At 50.3% G+C, this 15,324-nt stretch overlaps 1 protein-coding gene across 8 annotated transcripts in view; it reads left to right on the plus strand.

The window, feature by feature from the left end:
• The window catches only part of LOC149349563 (sushi, von Willebrand factor type A, EGF and pentraxin domain-containing protein 1-like), a 108,546-nt gene that overhangs the window by 55,231 nt on the left and 37,991 nt on the right, over positions 1 to 15,324 (plus strand). For 6 of the 8 annotated variants that reach the window (XM_089578540.1, XM_089578537.1, XM_089578542.1 and 3 more), the window contains 8 exons: positions 1,489 to 1,680; positions 3,094 to 3,197; positions 4,541 to 4,805; positions 10,361 to 10,570; positions 14,218 to 14,427; positions 14,496 to 14,705; positions 14,771 to 14,980; positions 15,046 to 15,255. In XM_089578540.1, coding sequence (XP_089434666.1) covers positions 1,489 to 1,680; positions 3,094 to 3,197; positions 4,541 to 4,805; positions 10,361 to 10,570; positions 14,218 to 14,427; positions 14,496 to 14,705; positions 14,771 to 14,980; positions 15,046 to 15,255 — 1,611 coding nt within the window. The remainder of the gene's footprint in view (positions 1 to 1,488; positions 1,681 to 3,093; positions 3,198 to 4,540; positions 4,806 to 10,360; positions 10,571 to 14,217; positions 14,428 to 14,495; positions 14,706 to 14,770; positions 14,981 to 15,045; positions 15,256 to 15,324) is intronic. The other 2 variants (XM_089578539.1, XM_089578538.1) reach the window with 2 other exon arrangements.

Genomic DNA, 15,324 nt, shown 5'->3' on the forward strand with positions numbered 1-15,324 from the left:
GGGCCCATGTGCTACAGCCGCGCCGACTGCAGGAGAGCTCGTGTCTTTCTCTGTTTGCGCACAGTCCGGAAGCGTATCTGGAGGAACTGCAGCCATCGAGGTGACATTGTGCCCGTGCTGCCCGTCGTAGTCCATAATGTAATGTCATCTGCGTACAACGCATTATTGATGCCCTGATTTAGTTGGGAGGGGAGACCTATCATAGCTGTGTTGAAGAGAAGTTGCTGACGCTAACAACTAATTCGTGTTTATGCCTCTACTTGCCTTGAGTGATTCGAATTCACTTCTAATTTCGAACGTGGATATGCGTACGCAACGTCAAAAGCGCATGAAGAAACAAGGAAAGCCTCGCAGGGGGCACCGTTAAACCAGGTTTTTGCGTGTATTGTGCGACTCACGCATGACGCTGGGAGCTACACTTATCTGACTGGGTATTGTTTAGAGAAATAATTATTAGTTGGAGAAAATAATTTTGAAAAACTTAGCATTGATGAAATAAATGAAATATTCACACAATGCACTCTTACTGTCGCACACCTAGCAATTCTTAAATCCACATGAGTGGTGCTCCAGAACCGCAGAGTGCAGTTGAGATGAGTGTGTAAAAAAATCTAAACGACAAAATAAAGCCTGGGTAGTCTTTCGCTTATACCCAACCCTCGAAAACCTTGTAAATTTAAAAAAAAGGCGAGAGCACGCGCACGATATATTCGGTGCAGTGCCGAGGAAACATGATGGCAAACTTACGTCTCCACCTGCCCTTATGTCTCCACAGTGTCCACCTGTCGAGCGTGAGCAGCGCCCACAATATAATGGTGCAACCATTCTCGCAAGAGCCATTTTTGCAAAAATCACTATGCAGGACAGGTGGCTGATAACGTAGTATTCGCCGTAAAAAGGGTTTTATTTTCATTGCCTTATTTTTATTTTTGTTAATTTATTTGCTTCGTGAAAATTTTGAAGTTCATGCACAGTAGAGCAGTCTTTTTTTTCTTCGGTTATGGTGACTATAGTCGGATACAACTTAAGTCTGCCGTGAAGCTCCTCCCACATTCAGCCTCCGCGCACAGAATTCCTCCACGACGAAAAAGTAGTCCGCTGCTTGAACGTTTCTTGTTACGTAAAGAAGCTTATCACAAGAAAAAAAATTATGACCTCTAGAGTTTTGATGCGTGGATTGTTTGATATAGTCAAAAAATAAAAAGCTGATTTCGTTTACAGTTGCGATTGCCCAGCGTAGTTATACAAGACGCCGCGCACCGCGGCCCAGTGTTAGCAACTGCTGTTTTTTTTTTAAGTTGTTCTTACTATAGCGCAAAAGTCATGATCGTTGTAGACATGGATTGCTTCTGCCGCTGCTCCAACACTCGAAGCCATGGGCTGGAAAAAGCTCCTGCCATCGGCTCCGACAGTCTTTTTTCGTCTAATGCGTATCATGCGTAGAGTATGCTGGTTTTTAAGCAAACTCCCTTTTCGGCGGCCACGCAGTGCGTCGCTGCCCGGCGCTGCGTCGTCCCGAGCACGGCAGCGCGCGCTGCAGCCGCGGCCGTCACTGGGGCAGCCGGTGCCGCTTCGTCTGCCAGCCGGGCTACGCGATGCAGGGGCGCGTGGCCACCCGCTGCGCCATCCACGACGGCGTCCGGGTCTCCTGGACGCCCCACCCGGAGCCCGTCTGCAGGGGTGAGCGACGCCACCCGCGTCTGTCGGCCACGGACATGCGAGGACGCCACTGTTAGCGCAGGCGGCACCTGGGAATCCCCAGTGTTCGTCGCCCTTGGAGAGGCAGTGGACGCTGGCGGAGCGAACGCACCATGATGGGTGTAGTCGAACTGGAATAGAAAACGAATCGAGATTTAACTACATTAAACATTCGTGAACTGCGTTAGACTCGCGAATTCTGGGTCACATTTACGGTTATTTACGCGTATATTTTTTCCCCATTTGCGCGCAGTTCTTTTCTTAATGCGCTAGCATTATAGCTGTCGTGACACCAAAACCCCGCCGATGTCCGAGACGAAATTCGCTGAGTGGTCAAGAGAGTTTACATGGCCTTGTGACGTCATCGAAACATGCCCTGATGGGCCACCCTGACTGGTCGAGAGACGTCATGTGCCCTTGTGACGTCACCACAACCTGCCCATCTCGTTGTGAGCAGCCTAGATAGAGAATCGAAATCAGAAATCAGAAGGAAAAATAAAATTTACGGAGGGCACTTAATACAACTTACGAGCTTTGAATGCGAAAGCGTTCTATTGTTATCTTTATTTGTTTATTATTTTTTTCTCTTTCTTTCTAATGACACACCTACTCATTTGCATATAGTTGTAAGCCAACGCATGCACTAGGTTCGCCTTTGTTCGCCAACAGGCTACGCGATTCTGTGGCCTACGGCTTGCATGCTCGCCTCGCAATCCGAATGTCCTGGGTTGAATTCCGCACGCCTTCGGAAGAAATTTTATTTTTCTTTGATACCACTGTCACGTCATCCGGGATTTTTGGGACCTCTGCTGCTGGGCAACGCCGGCGCTGGGTTTCGTTGCCGGGGAGCCATATAAATGCTTTCGCACTGAAATATGATATGTGGAAATGTAGGCATCGTCACAGCGTAGCAGATACCCGCTACTGCAGCTAGCAGTCCGAATATAGCAATTGATGGACCGACAGTTTCAAAGAAACTTCACACACGGGAGTTGCAACTGAACACGCGACAAATGTGAAATCAATGTCATCGCATTCTACTGTTGAGGTGACTTAAGCATCGCCATAGTTTTTTTTTTACAGGATTATCAAGTTAATGAGAACGCTCATTTGCTGTTCTACTCTCTGAAGGGCAAGGTTAGACACACCATACCTTCACTATTGCGCTCGATCAAAATCCTGCAGTTTACAGTCCCCAAAGCAACGTATGCTTAGAAAAGACGTTGACTGAACCTAGAGTACCCTACAGACGAGCTGTTTATTGCCTTGCATGCGCATTAAGGCTGTGTGTGCGGACTTGCATATGTCGTTTTTTTTTTTTTTAATATTTGAGTCGTTGAATGTGCTCATGGGGAAAACATGTTATTTTGACATTTCCATTCCACGCTCTTCCAGCGAAGAACGTTTCGGCACCGGACACCACTACGAATGCCGTCGTTCCCTCAACGGTTGTGTCAACTCGGCCCTCAACGGAGTCCAGCGTCCCACCGACGCGTCCGGTAAGTGCCAGTCCCGTTCGTCTTACGTGAGCGCAGTCGGCCATCATGGCGTGTGTAAAGAACAGCTAAACGTTTGATAATTTAGCTCGCAGCATTTTTGAGGAAGCTATTATGCAGTGGCCTCATTCTGAACTGGCCAGTGCATGTGCATACGTCCTAGCGAACATGCGTTAAGCCATTAACTATGGTGCATGACTGGAAGCGACGCCTGGCGCTTACGATTCATTGGCCCAATTCTAAAAGCTTTTGATGTTCCAGAACTTTCGCTGGCATTTTATTATTGGCCGGCACTTTCGCTATCGCAGACCAGGCTATCCCGACTTCCGACGTGACAGGAGTGAGATGATCGCTGATCTGGTCACGCCTAAATAACGAACCTTTCGGCTCCAGAAAATTTGTGGAATTCCGAAGCGTATACTCCAGTTTGTACGGGGCATGCCTGTACGTTACAAGCAGTTCCAACACACGGCGTAAGGTGGTGCTGAGAAGTGAAAAGATGGTCTATTTCTGTGGCATCGAACGCAACTCGCGTCTCACGAATGTTTTATTGCCTCATGTCACTGGACTCGAGCATGAATACACTTCGGTGCTATGAGGACATTTTTTTTCTGTCTGTAATCTTTTTTTTTTTTGCTTTGTTGACTGTTTTAAAATCCCATAGAAAGGTTTGCTTGACGCGTATTCGGGGTTATAACTACTGAGCATGGGCGTCCGGAAGGGGGGGCAAGGGGGGGCGGTTGCCCCCCCTTGGAATTACGGATATTATTTATGCCCTAGTAGAAAACAACTACAAACCTACCGCTTCCCCCATCCCCAGACATCGGGTGCACCCCCCTGGAAAAAGTTCTGCGGACGCCCTTGCTACTGAGGCCCATTGATCCATGTTATTTGAAAGTGTGAAGGCTTTCCCTCCGACCGTCCCACCGAAGAGCATAAGAGAGCACGCTGGAAGGGTGTCACGCTCAACAAATCAGCGCAAGCAACGGGCACTGTTAGCCCTGTACTGTGTAGCCCGGCGAAGAACACGCACTCATTGTTCTCCGCTCTCGTGGGTCGTGAATGCTTCCTGATACAACGGTACGCCTCTCAAGTAGTGACTGTGCAGCCACATTTACGACGCAGTGTCTATTTGACTCGGCTCGTTGCCTCTGTCTGTGTCAGCCTGGCTGCGGTCCGCCTAGAGCTCATCCGGCTCACGCTGTAAAGGAAAAAAACAGTCTGAGCTCAAGTGCTGCGTTGGCTGGTGCTTGCATGTGTACGGCTTCATGCGAGAAGCACAAGCACTGCCTCCTGTAGATGGACTTGGGGGAGCTGTACGCAACGCTACCGTTTCTGGGCCGCAGGACACCCCACGGACGACCAAGCGCTGGAAGCAGCTGGCCTGCCGCTGGCCCAAGGCGCCGCTGCATGGCTGGGTGTCGTGCAACCGAGGCTCGGAGCGGAAACCCCGGGTCGTGGCCCGGGAGGGCACTCGCTGCCGCCAGGGATGCCGCTGGGAGCCCCAGGGCGTGGTGACGCACTTCTTGTGCGTCGCAGGCTCCTGGAGCGGAAGGAAGCCGCTCGTCTGTTCCGGACCTCCCGCGTCCACGGAACCGCCTCCGCCTACAGGTTGGAGCACCGCTAGTCACTTTCGTTAGGGACGCATTCGGCCTCAGCTAAACATAGACGCGGCTTCGCTTTCGGTCGTGGCGTCCACAAACGAGTCGTGTTTTTCCGGGGCTATTGCTGGGGGGAAAAGGCAGCAGCGAAATCGTTGCGTCTGCCTGCGTGCCAAGTTTACGGGTCAATCATTTTGCGAAATTCTTCCTGGTTGGGCGTTTTGTGGAACTTGCCATGGGTCGAGTCTAAGACGAAGCCAGCGAGATCAAGTTTTTTTTTTTTTTTTCTGCTTTTGCCATATCCATCCATCGTGTACCGTTTCGTACGTAGCTGCTGTGTCCGGTCCCACCATTCTCCCATCGCGGGGAGACCCGAAGCAAGAAAAATAGGCAGTCGTCTCATTACTGATGCATTCTTATTTGAGCGGTACTAATAGATGGGGCCGTGGGTACAAGTCTCTGCATTGTCAGTCTTCACAATGTACTAGCGGCGGACACGTTTGCGGCGATCATGTTTTCCAGCTTCGCGAAAACACTGGTTTGTCGAGCATCAATTCGCAGTGCGAAAGACCGGAGCAAGAAAGGTTGCGCTTCGTGTTTTAATAAATTAAAAAGACTCGAAAGTGAAACATGGTTGAAAGGTTTCGGAGAAAGAAATACTCCTGCATGTAAATTGGCGTGTGAAATTGCGAACGCGTGCTTTTCTCCTAGTCTCCCGCTGCGGACTTCTGCCGTCGCCTCTTGTTCACGTGACCAGACCACGATGCGGACGTAGCACAGTTGTTTTGTGCGTGATATAAGTAGAGTAGATTCAGACCGTTCCTGTTCAGACCGCGGTTCTTCGTGTGTGCCTGAATTGCGCCGCGTTTCGTCTGCTGGCGGTTTCAGTAGCCACGTGCCTGCCTGAGAGAAACCTGTCTGGCTATTCCGACCAGACGGTTTCCTCTGTCATTTCCCGGACGGGAGCAACCTTGAGCCAGCCAGCCAGGCGGCGATTTTATTCTCGGGTGTCCAGTTTCTGGATTGTCTTCAGAGCAGGCACGCCGGCTGCCAGACAGTCACTGGAGCCATTGAACTGGTGCTGGGGCTGGCGTTGGGCGATCTGTCTGCGCTCGCGGCCTACCGCTGTCGCTGGAGGAAGGATCGCGTAGTTATGTTTTTGGCAGCTTGCGCTGTTATGCGTATACGTGGCAGTCCTCGGTGTCTTCTCCTAGTCAACTGCTATGCGATGCCCCTGTGAAAACTGCCGAAGCGTGACGCTATGGATGTCACCCTTTGTGGTGAACTGGATAGAGATGTTTCTTGATTTCTCCATGGAAAATCGTAGCTGCTTCAGATTGTTCCAGCTTGCTGTGTGCAATGTATTTATTAATTCGTATATTTTGTCGAAGTGTTTTTGCGTCCAGGTGTGGTCAAGCATAGTCCATTGCTCATTCAGCTCAAGTTTTCATTCTGTTGTTTGATCGTATCGTATAAGTTTCGCGCTAAAGAAAAACAGCATATTTCGTAATCTTAGGCTTCAAGGTCGCTTGTGGCACCTGGCGACAAAAACGAGAGCTATAATGGCCTGCCCAGAGCTGCCGCGCGCATTTCGGGCCACGAGAGCACGGTGGCTCATGTACGGCTTCGCTGGAGCGCGCATACGAACCTGCCAGCACGGAGCTCGCATCTACAGCGCGCAGGCAGTGGGATGCGTTTGCTCCTCCGTCTCGGATTCCAAAGTCGAGCTAGTGGCGGTAACGAAATAAGAGGGCTTACGTAAAGACAGGTCGGAATGCAGTAACACTGAGTGATCAGCAAATGAAGCGGTCGGTGGGTTGGCGGTACTCTTTTCCAGGAGCAGACCCGGATTATGCCTCAGCCTTTATTAATACTTCACTTACTCCCGTTTAGCAGTGGAAACTGGAGCGATAAAATAAAAAGGACGCAAAAGGTGGGGCACGCCCAGAAAGAAGCGGGGTGCGAGGGAGAGCCCGGGCCACGCTCCTTACGGTTTTCTGTGCTCAACTAACCGGTATCTCCCACTCATCCGTCGTCGCTCGTCGGTGTTTGAGCCCTAAAATTCCCCCTATTCACAGACGTGTCATAAAGCTTGCTGCGCCGAAAATGGAGCGCTGTCCACGTGTGCGAGTGATAAGAACGAATCCCGAAAGGGGGCGCAAATGCTGTCAAATAAATAGGAAGCCATTCGCATACCCGCTACGCAAACGGCAGGGCGGAACAAGTGGCGCACGCTTGTCACGTGCGCGACGGGCCTAATGCGTCTTTCCACAGCGCTCCCCCCAGGGATGTCGTCCGCCCCCGGCGACGCGCGGCTGCCGCCCGGCGAGCGGCGGACTCCTAGTTGCGCCGAGTGCGCGTTCGCCTGCGACCAGGATTACGAGCCGGTCGCCGACAGCCCCGCGTGGCTCGCCGTGCACTGCCTCGGGGACCGCTGGAACCACACGGCGGCGCCTGTCTGTAAGACCGTTAGCCGCCCATTACGCGCCTCCTCAAACACACACACGCGAGGCCCCCTTCTCCGCCTCTGTCCGGAGAAGGCGGTGTGTGTTTACCCCAATGTACACCGCAACGGTCTATTCCGAATTCGCTGGGTGTGGAGCTCCTGCGAAGAAGGCTCTTTCCTCTTTCTTTACCTTTCTATTAGTGGCATCGTCGAGGAAGTCGGAGGGATATAAACAAAAAGCGGTATCTAGGTGTGCTCGCAGTCGGGGACGCCGGCGTAAAGCCTATGAAAACAAACTCCCCTCCTTTCTTTTTTTCTTCCTTGCCTCAAACGTAACACGGCGCTGTCGATGTTCTTCGGCGATTCGATTTGGGGACGATATTCGGGCGGCCTACTTCTGCCTCTCCTCACTTTCGGCGGAAACTCGGGCTAGACACCCAGAGGCGACGGGTCTTCGCTAAATACCAGAAAGTCGTATCCTGGTGGGAGATACGCTGTTGCAAACAGTTCTTCTCGAGACCAGAGCATGCATGGAAAAGTGGCCACGTCGCTAGAGCATCGGTGACGTCCAATAGCGGAAGAATGCATTTTCAAGTTACAATTTCGACGCAGCAGTACGGCCACCAACTGAGCTGGTTTTTATACCTGTGCTTGGTCTCTTTGCTTGAAATTTATACCGCGAGACTGTGTACGCAGAAATGTCGCGTTTTCTGTACACGCAACGATGGTAAAAAGAAAAGCTATATTTGCGAAATTGAGAAACGCTTCATTTAGGTAAACATTTATTGCTAGTCGACGTGCACTGACATCGCACAGTACACGGGGCCTCTAGAATTTCGCCTGCATCGAAATTCGGCCGCCGCGGCCGGGATCGAACCCGCGTCATTCGTGTCAGCAACCACTGAGCCACCGCGGGCGTGCGTGAAAATATGAACACGAAAGCTGCGACTTAGAATAGCGGTTTAGTATTTCTTATTAGCGTGCTGTTGACTTATTATTCATAAACGAGCCCGCACCATATTTTCTGCCGGCACGCTGGTTTTGTTTTACCGACCGCATGAGGAAACAATAAAACAAAACGCGACACGTACTGGCCACAATTAAGACACCTTGCTTTGAGATATCGCCGCCAGTCTCACCGGTAAGCATCACGGATGCTGTCTGCCGACCTTCTCAGTGTCTGCTATATTATTCTGCTCTTGGTCTCCTGAAACACTACATCGCCGAGCGTTGCTGGGTTCGCTTCGTTACCTTTAACCTCCTATATCTGTCTGCGCAACGTCCGAACGTGTGCTTCATTCCTTCGCTTTGCCGGCTGGCTAGTACTGTGCGCGAAAGTTTGCTTTTATTTCTTTTTTTATTTTTGTCTTGCTTCAGCGCCTTGTTTTTTGAGTTCACTACCAACTAGTACCTTTGGACGAAAAAGATACGCGAAAGTAGAATGTGTGCAAAGCTACGCTTGCATATATGAGACGGAACCTCGCTCAAAGCACTCGAACCTTTCTGTGGGATTTCGGCTTACCTCCGCCGCCGTGTGCGCTGTCTGCTATAAAGGCTAATCTAAACCGCTGGGAAGAGTGCTCGCATGGCTACGGTGCTGGTATTTTACAGGGTCAGCGTGGTTTGTGAGTAAGCCGCGAGGAAGAAACAGGACGCAAGGGAAAGACACCATGGACGTCTCTCCCTTGGGTCCTGTTTCTTTCACTGTGTTACGCCAACCTTGGCTGCACCAACTTGGGAGGATCGAGAGTTCTTTGTCTTTTTGCGAGGGCAATGCGCAATCAGATGCACACTTTTCTACTGGAAGGGTAGCCGGGTCAGCTATATATTACCGCGCAGAGCTAATCCTGATTTGACAGTGCGCGGTCGGCCTTGCCGTAGGTTGTCTTGTCGTCTTATATTACTTAATGCTGATAAGCAACTAACTGCGCATGCTGGTTGTACAGAGTTACCGGCTGGAGAGTAGCGCAGTTTGCATGCGCTCCAGCTATGCTCTTTTGTTCTTGAAGTGGGCAGTGCTGATTATGCCTCTTTCATTCGTCTGTTGTATTTGCGCGAAAATAACCACAAGGTCAACTGCGTGCACAGTGTGTCTCGATGCTTGTTCCAGGTCTAGCCGTTATCTTGATTTGACGCTGGTTTGATTGAAGGTATCGTGCAAGGTTTCTCGCGCAGATTCCTCGCTTTCGGTGACTTGAATGCCGCCGTCACGAAAATTATCGTTGCTTCTCTGTCACCTGATAACCCTGCTCCGTTTCAACGAGTTGAAGGTAAAGAAAAACACAACGCCCCTTTTACTGGCCGCTGTACTGAAATGCGTTTGGCTGAGGCACACCTGAAATATAAAGACAGCCTACGACGGAATATACAGAGGCACAGGAGCCGACACGAGAGACAACGCAGAAAGAGGTATGCGGGCTTGTGCCAGCGTGCAGACTGGAATTCGACCCGCTGCTGAGGAAGCAGGATCGGATTCCGGCCACATTTCGATGGAGGGAAATGCGAAAGATACGTCAGTGCCCCAGATGGTCGAAATTAAACCTGCGCCCTGTACACAACGGCGTCTCTCATAGCTCGAGCGCTGCTTAGGTATACGGTGAACCCTATGCATGGGCATCACTCAGGAATTCAGGAAGAGGGCTCTAAGAGTGCAGCGTTTTGAAGAAAGCATACTATGCCAAGCTATCCAACGCATAAATGAGTCAGATATAGGACTTTGGAGCAACTATGCCTGAATTTTACTACAGAGCGCGCAGATTACCCTGCTAGAATCGCTACCTCTAACCGGCCAGATTGTTTCTTTAGGATAGCAGCTTACTTTGAGGCTTATTTTGGAAGCTTATTTTGGAAGTGGATGGCGGCGTGGTCTGACCTCAGATACTCGAAAAACAGAGTACTTGACGTCGCCATAGCTTCCTTGTGAAAGCGTTCTGCTGCGGAGATATTTGGCCTTTTTTTAGGTTATAAAAGCTCTGCTTTTAGTGGAAATTCGAACGGTGCAGTCATTTCATATAGTATTCGGTGCACCTTTAAGCTCGCGCGAGCGAGGGCGGGGCTCGAAAATTTTTCCACTCTTTCGTGCTCGATACACGGGCGTGCACGCGTTTTCTTTTCTGCAGAGAGCGGATGCGAGAGCCTGCCGTCCGTCCCAAACTCCGTGCTCGAGTGCTCGGCCGTATCGAACACCTTAGGCAGGCTGCCTGTCCGCACTGTCTGCAGACACGTCTGCTACGACGGCTTCGAAATCTCGCGCAGTCAGCTCGCACTAGCCCAATTCACGTGTCTCGCCGACGGGAGGTGGGACAACCAGCTCCAGCCGCAGTGCGTCAGTGAGTATTCTCTGGAACTTGATCTCCTCCGTATCTATGCGACACCGAGTGGCGAGTGTATCCTGTCCTTGCAGCCCCCGCATACCTGTTTAAACCGTTCTTGCAGTTTCAGGTAACCAAACTGCAGCGCGTGCCCACACTGTTTTTTTTTTCTGTCTATAAACCAAGACGAAGGGCCGCCGCCTTCACAGCCAACCGAGAGCTCATCTGATCGAGCTTGTCATCTTTGCCATTTGCTGTATAAAGAACCAGTTATTTCGGACAGGCTGTTCGAAGGAACGGTGCAAGGACATGGCAGGTCAAAGACATGCGCGAAATTAAGGATCCACCTAGAGTTATTACGAAAGGGGCGTCATTCAAGACATCACTGTGTAAAGAAAGTACCCGGAAGGACTAAATGGATAATTCGGCAGCGTCGTTATACGGACTCTCAGGCAATAAATATCCGCTGTTCGTTTACGCTGCTTGAAGTAAAATAGTAATTATTGATCCAGCCAAGCGCAGGCATACGGCTACGTAGGAAAGCTCGATCTGCAGCGCTCACTGGCACTTCGTAGCTGAAAAAAAAATTCGTGGTCCTGGAATCTATCCGGGGGTCATGGCCTGTATGGGGCAGTCGCTCTAACAACCAGCTAACCAGCTAACCAGGAAGGCTCGCAGATGGCAGGGCGAGGTCGAATTCGTCAATTCGAAGCGGGAGCTGTTTTAGTCCAGTTCGGTTAGGGGAATGTCTCTTGGTGGAGTAGATTTGTAATACGGGAGTAATTATTCATTAGCACCCACCCAAGCGCAGACGGCTGCAATCCTGCTGGTTAGCTTAGTTGGTGGAGCGACTGCTTCAAGCAGACTGTGGTTCCGTGTCTGATCCCCGGAACAGGAAAAAGTTTTCTTTGACTGTGAAGTTCCTGTGGAGTCTGTACAGCCTGCGCTTAGGGGGATGCTCCCTTGTTTCAAATCTACTCCAAGTTGGGGGATTTCCCTAAGCACATTCGACTAAGGCTGCTTGCACTTTTTGTCACGTCCTATCATTACGCTTCGTTCCCCGCTGTGTCCCCGCACGAAACAAAGCATGATATTACGTTTCCTTGGCCACCTGTCCATAAATCTGAGCAAGTATTGTACCCTAACTGAAGGAGACGATGGGCCATCTGGGCAAAGGAGTTAAGGCCGTATAAAGGAATATGCGGCCTTGATCCTAATGCGCAGAAGTCGATTAACATTTAGTGCGCATCGCGATTCAAGCGCGGCACTTGAAAATCTTTTATTCATAAGTGGGTTTTCCTATTGACCGGCGAGCTTCCAGCTGTCTCGGTTGGGCGATCGTCTCGTTGGCCAACATGAAAGCTTAGCTGTGAATCAGAGGAAAAAATTCTTCGCAAACGGCGTTTTGTGAATATGACTCGCGACTCGGTCATATTCACGCTAATGGTGTGACTGCTCTAGCCGGCATTTTAACCAATCGCCTCTGAGAGTATGGAGTTTAAACTTCGCGCCTCGGAAATAGTTCAGCATTGAAATAGTGTACAGTTAAATAAACCTTTAATCTGGTTAGCCTTCTTTCTTCCGCTAGCACTGCAAGGTCTAGTCAGTAGAAGCTGCGCCAAAAGGTGCGCCTTCCGATAAGCTCCGTTTCCACGCGCGCTGGCTTTCTTGCATGGGGTACCAGCTGGCCTGTACGCAGAGCTCAAAGCTACCCAGAGGCAGCTCTGCTTTGCAGTTAAGTGGTACTGCCGCTTTATCGAGCGCAGTTTCGGCTTTCCGAATCAAACACACGGGCAACGCAGAACATCATTTATTTTTATGCGAAGCATATTACTCGCACAACCGAGCTCTTCCTTGCTGCGCCGCGCACGGCCGCGTAGCTACCACTTGACCTTGATCGGCGCACCACGTGATATGACGTCACAACAGCTGTGAAAGCTGGGGCCTCGTGCGCTCGCTTGCGGACGCGCAGCCTCCGCCGGCGGCCTAACTCGCGCTCCTACCGCTAGGAGATACTGACGTCACGCAAAAGGCGACGCACTCGTTGAGTCAGTTGAGCAGCGAGATGTCGGCCAGGGAGAGGGCGGCTCGCCAGACCGCAAAACTATGCTTCGCATCCTAGGCTTAACCCTACGCTAAGCCAGCCCATTTTTTTTCCTCCTTTGCAAGTAACGATTAGTAAAACAAAATTCCTGCCATGCCTGTAATCTGAAAACGACCAAAACTCGCTGAATTTTGCTCCATTGACCTTTTAATCGTGCTATTCTGTATACTAAAGAAACAGGTATCCAGATTGAAAACCTGCACTTGTTTGATCGCATAGAGAAAACAAAATTGACATTTTGTGCTTCACTGCACGTTAAATTATTGCCCAGATCGTACGAGTTTTGCGACTCTTGTCTACAAAAAATAATAGAGGCACAACATAAAATAAAATTTCGAAAATCAATAATGGCCGCTTCGAGCACCGTTAAGAGATGTAGAGATGCAAGGAGATAAAGTTTGTAGAAGTAAGATTTGCGTTAATGGAAATGGAGCTGCGAAATCTGAGGTTCCACGAATTAAGACTTGAGGACATGAATTAGAATTCTGCTCTCAAGCCTTTGGATTTCAGCGTCCCATTAAAATGCAACAAGTGTTATCGAAATGTATTCAATAGCTGCTGATCGGATCCATGTCTACGTTCTAGTGTGTTCGGCTGGGAGCCGTCGAAGTGATTCTCCTCAGAAAGGCCTTCCTTTTAAAACTCATACACGCAGCTTTAAGAACAAACTGCTCTTCGCAGCAGTGGCAAGACGTTATTGCAACCTGCAGCGAGCGGAGGCATTTCGACACTGGCCGTTACCAATGAGAGAACGAAGTACATGAGTGCAATCCTGTCTGAGGGCTGCCGTGCTTTCTTAATGTCACTGATTGTTACAGCGGCAAAGAGGCGTCAGCAAGGTGTAGTGCGCGAGATACGCTGGTTCGGGGTCGCCACGCGTGGGAAACACTAGCTAACGCCGTGGAATCGGTTGTGCGGCTGTAACTGTCTCTCTCGGTGGATACCTCAGCCGTGCCATGAGGGAAGATATGAAGGCGGGAGTGCATGGAGGGGGAGAGAGAGAGAGAGAGAGAGAGAGAGAGAGAGAGAGAGAGAGAGAGAGAGAGAGAGAGAGAGAAATGAACCGTAGTGGAGGGTTCCGGAATAATTTCGACACTCTGGGGTTCTTTAACGTTCACTGACATCACATAGCACACGTGCGTCTTTTGCATTTGGCCTCCATCGAAACGCGGCCGCCGCGGCCTAGATTAAATCGCTCTCTATCAGACTCGGCAAGCAAACGCTCTTAACTGTTGAGCCACCGCGGCGAGCGGTAAGGCTTGTCATTTAGTTTATTGTTCTGTGGGGAGCGTTGCGCATGGAGTAGGACAAAATGGCACGTCAGACCCTCGTAATGGTTATTCCCTGCATTACAAATGATAATGATTAGAAAGACGTGTTTGACCTGGCTACCTACGGGTTAATAATTCGTTTAGAGGGAATAGAGCTCGTATCCAGCCAAGGAAAAAATCCTTGTGGCGCACGCAGACAGTAAAAGTATCATCGCCTATGACTACGTCATGTCTTCATTCGTACTTCCTGAACGCTGCCGATTTGACACAGGGGGCGCGTTGCGTTTCAGAGAGCGGTTGCCCAGGTCCAGATCCAGTACCGGAATCTTCGCTGGAATGCACAAACGATGCCAACCGCCTCGGAAACCGGCCCACAGGAACAGTCTGCAAGGTTGTGTGTAGAGAAGGATTTGCGCTGCCACCAAGCCAACAGTCCATCAACCATTATATTTGTCAAGAAGATGGCACATGGGACCAAAAAGAGCAGTTGCAATGTCACAGTGAGTATATGCCGTGGTAAAATTGTTGCTTGCCACATGTAACCTATATTATACGCATTACTTTTTAGAGAACGGATGTCCGAATCCAGATTTCATCCCTGATTCATTGCTGGACTGCTCCAACGACGCCGACTATCTAGACAACCGACCCATAGGCACCACGTGCAAGATCGTGTGTAAGGAAGGCTTCACGCTTCCGTTGCACCTGGAATCTCATAGTCAGTTTGTTTGCCAAGAGGACGGCACGTGGAGCCAAACAGCTCGGGTGGAATGCTATAGTGAGTAACCATGACGGATTTGTTACAATGCATATGCTATCTAATTTGATGCACACTGTGTTCAGAGAATGGATGTCCAACACCGGACTCAGTGCCCAATTCTTCGCTGGAGTGCTCCAACGACACCGACCATCTTGGCAACCGACCCATAGGTACTGCATGCAAAGTCGTGTGCACGGAAGGGTTCTCGCTTCCCTTAGACCTGGAGTCCCGCAACAATCTTATTTGCCAAGAGGACGGCAAGTGGAGCCAGACAGCTCTGTTGGAGTGCCACAGTGAGTGACCATGACGGATTTGTTACAATGCATATGCTATCTAATTTGCTGCGCTCTGTGTTCAGAGGACGGATGTCCAAATCCGGATCCAGTGCCCTATTCTTCGCTGGAGTGCTCCAACGACGCCGACCCTCTCGGCAACCGACCCATAGGTACTGCATGCAAAGTCGTGTGCTTGGAAGGGCTCTCGCTTCCCTTAGACGTGGAGTCCCGCAACAATCTTATTTGCCAAGAGGACGGCACGTGGAGCCAGACAGCCCGGTTAGAATGTCACGGTGAGTAACAGTAACGAGTTTATTGTCAGGCCAGTACGATTGATATTTAATTCGATGCACATTTTATTT

This window comes from Amblyomma mixtum, chromosome 3 (genome assembly GCF_055824585.1).
Source record: "Amblyomma mixtum isolate Tamu chromosome 3, ASM5582458v1, whole genome shotgun sequence".
Classification (NCBI taxonomy): domain Eukaryota; kingdom Metazoa; phylum Arthropoda; class Arachnida; order Ixodida; family Ixodidae; genus Amblyomma; species Amblyomma mixtum.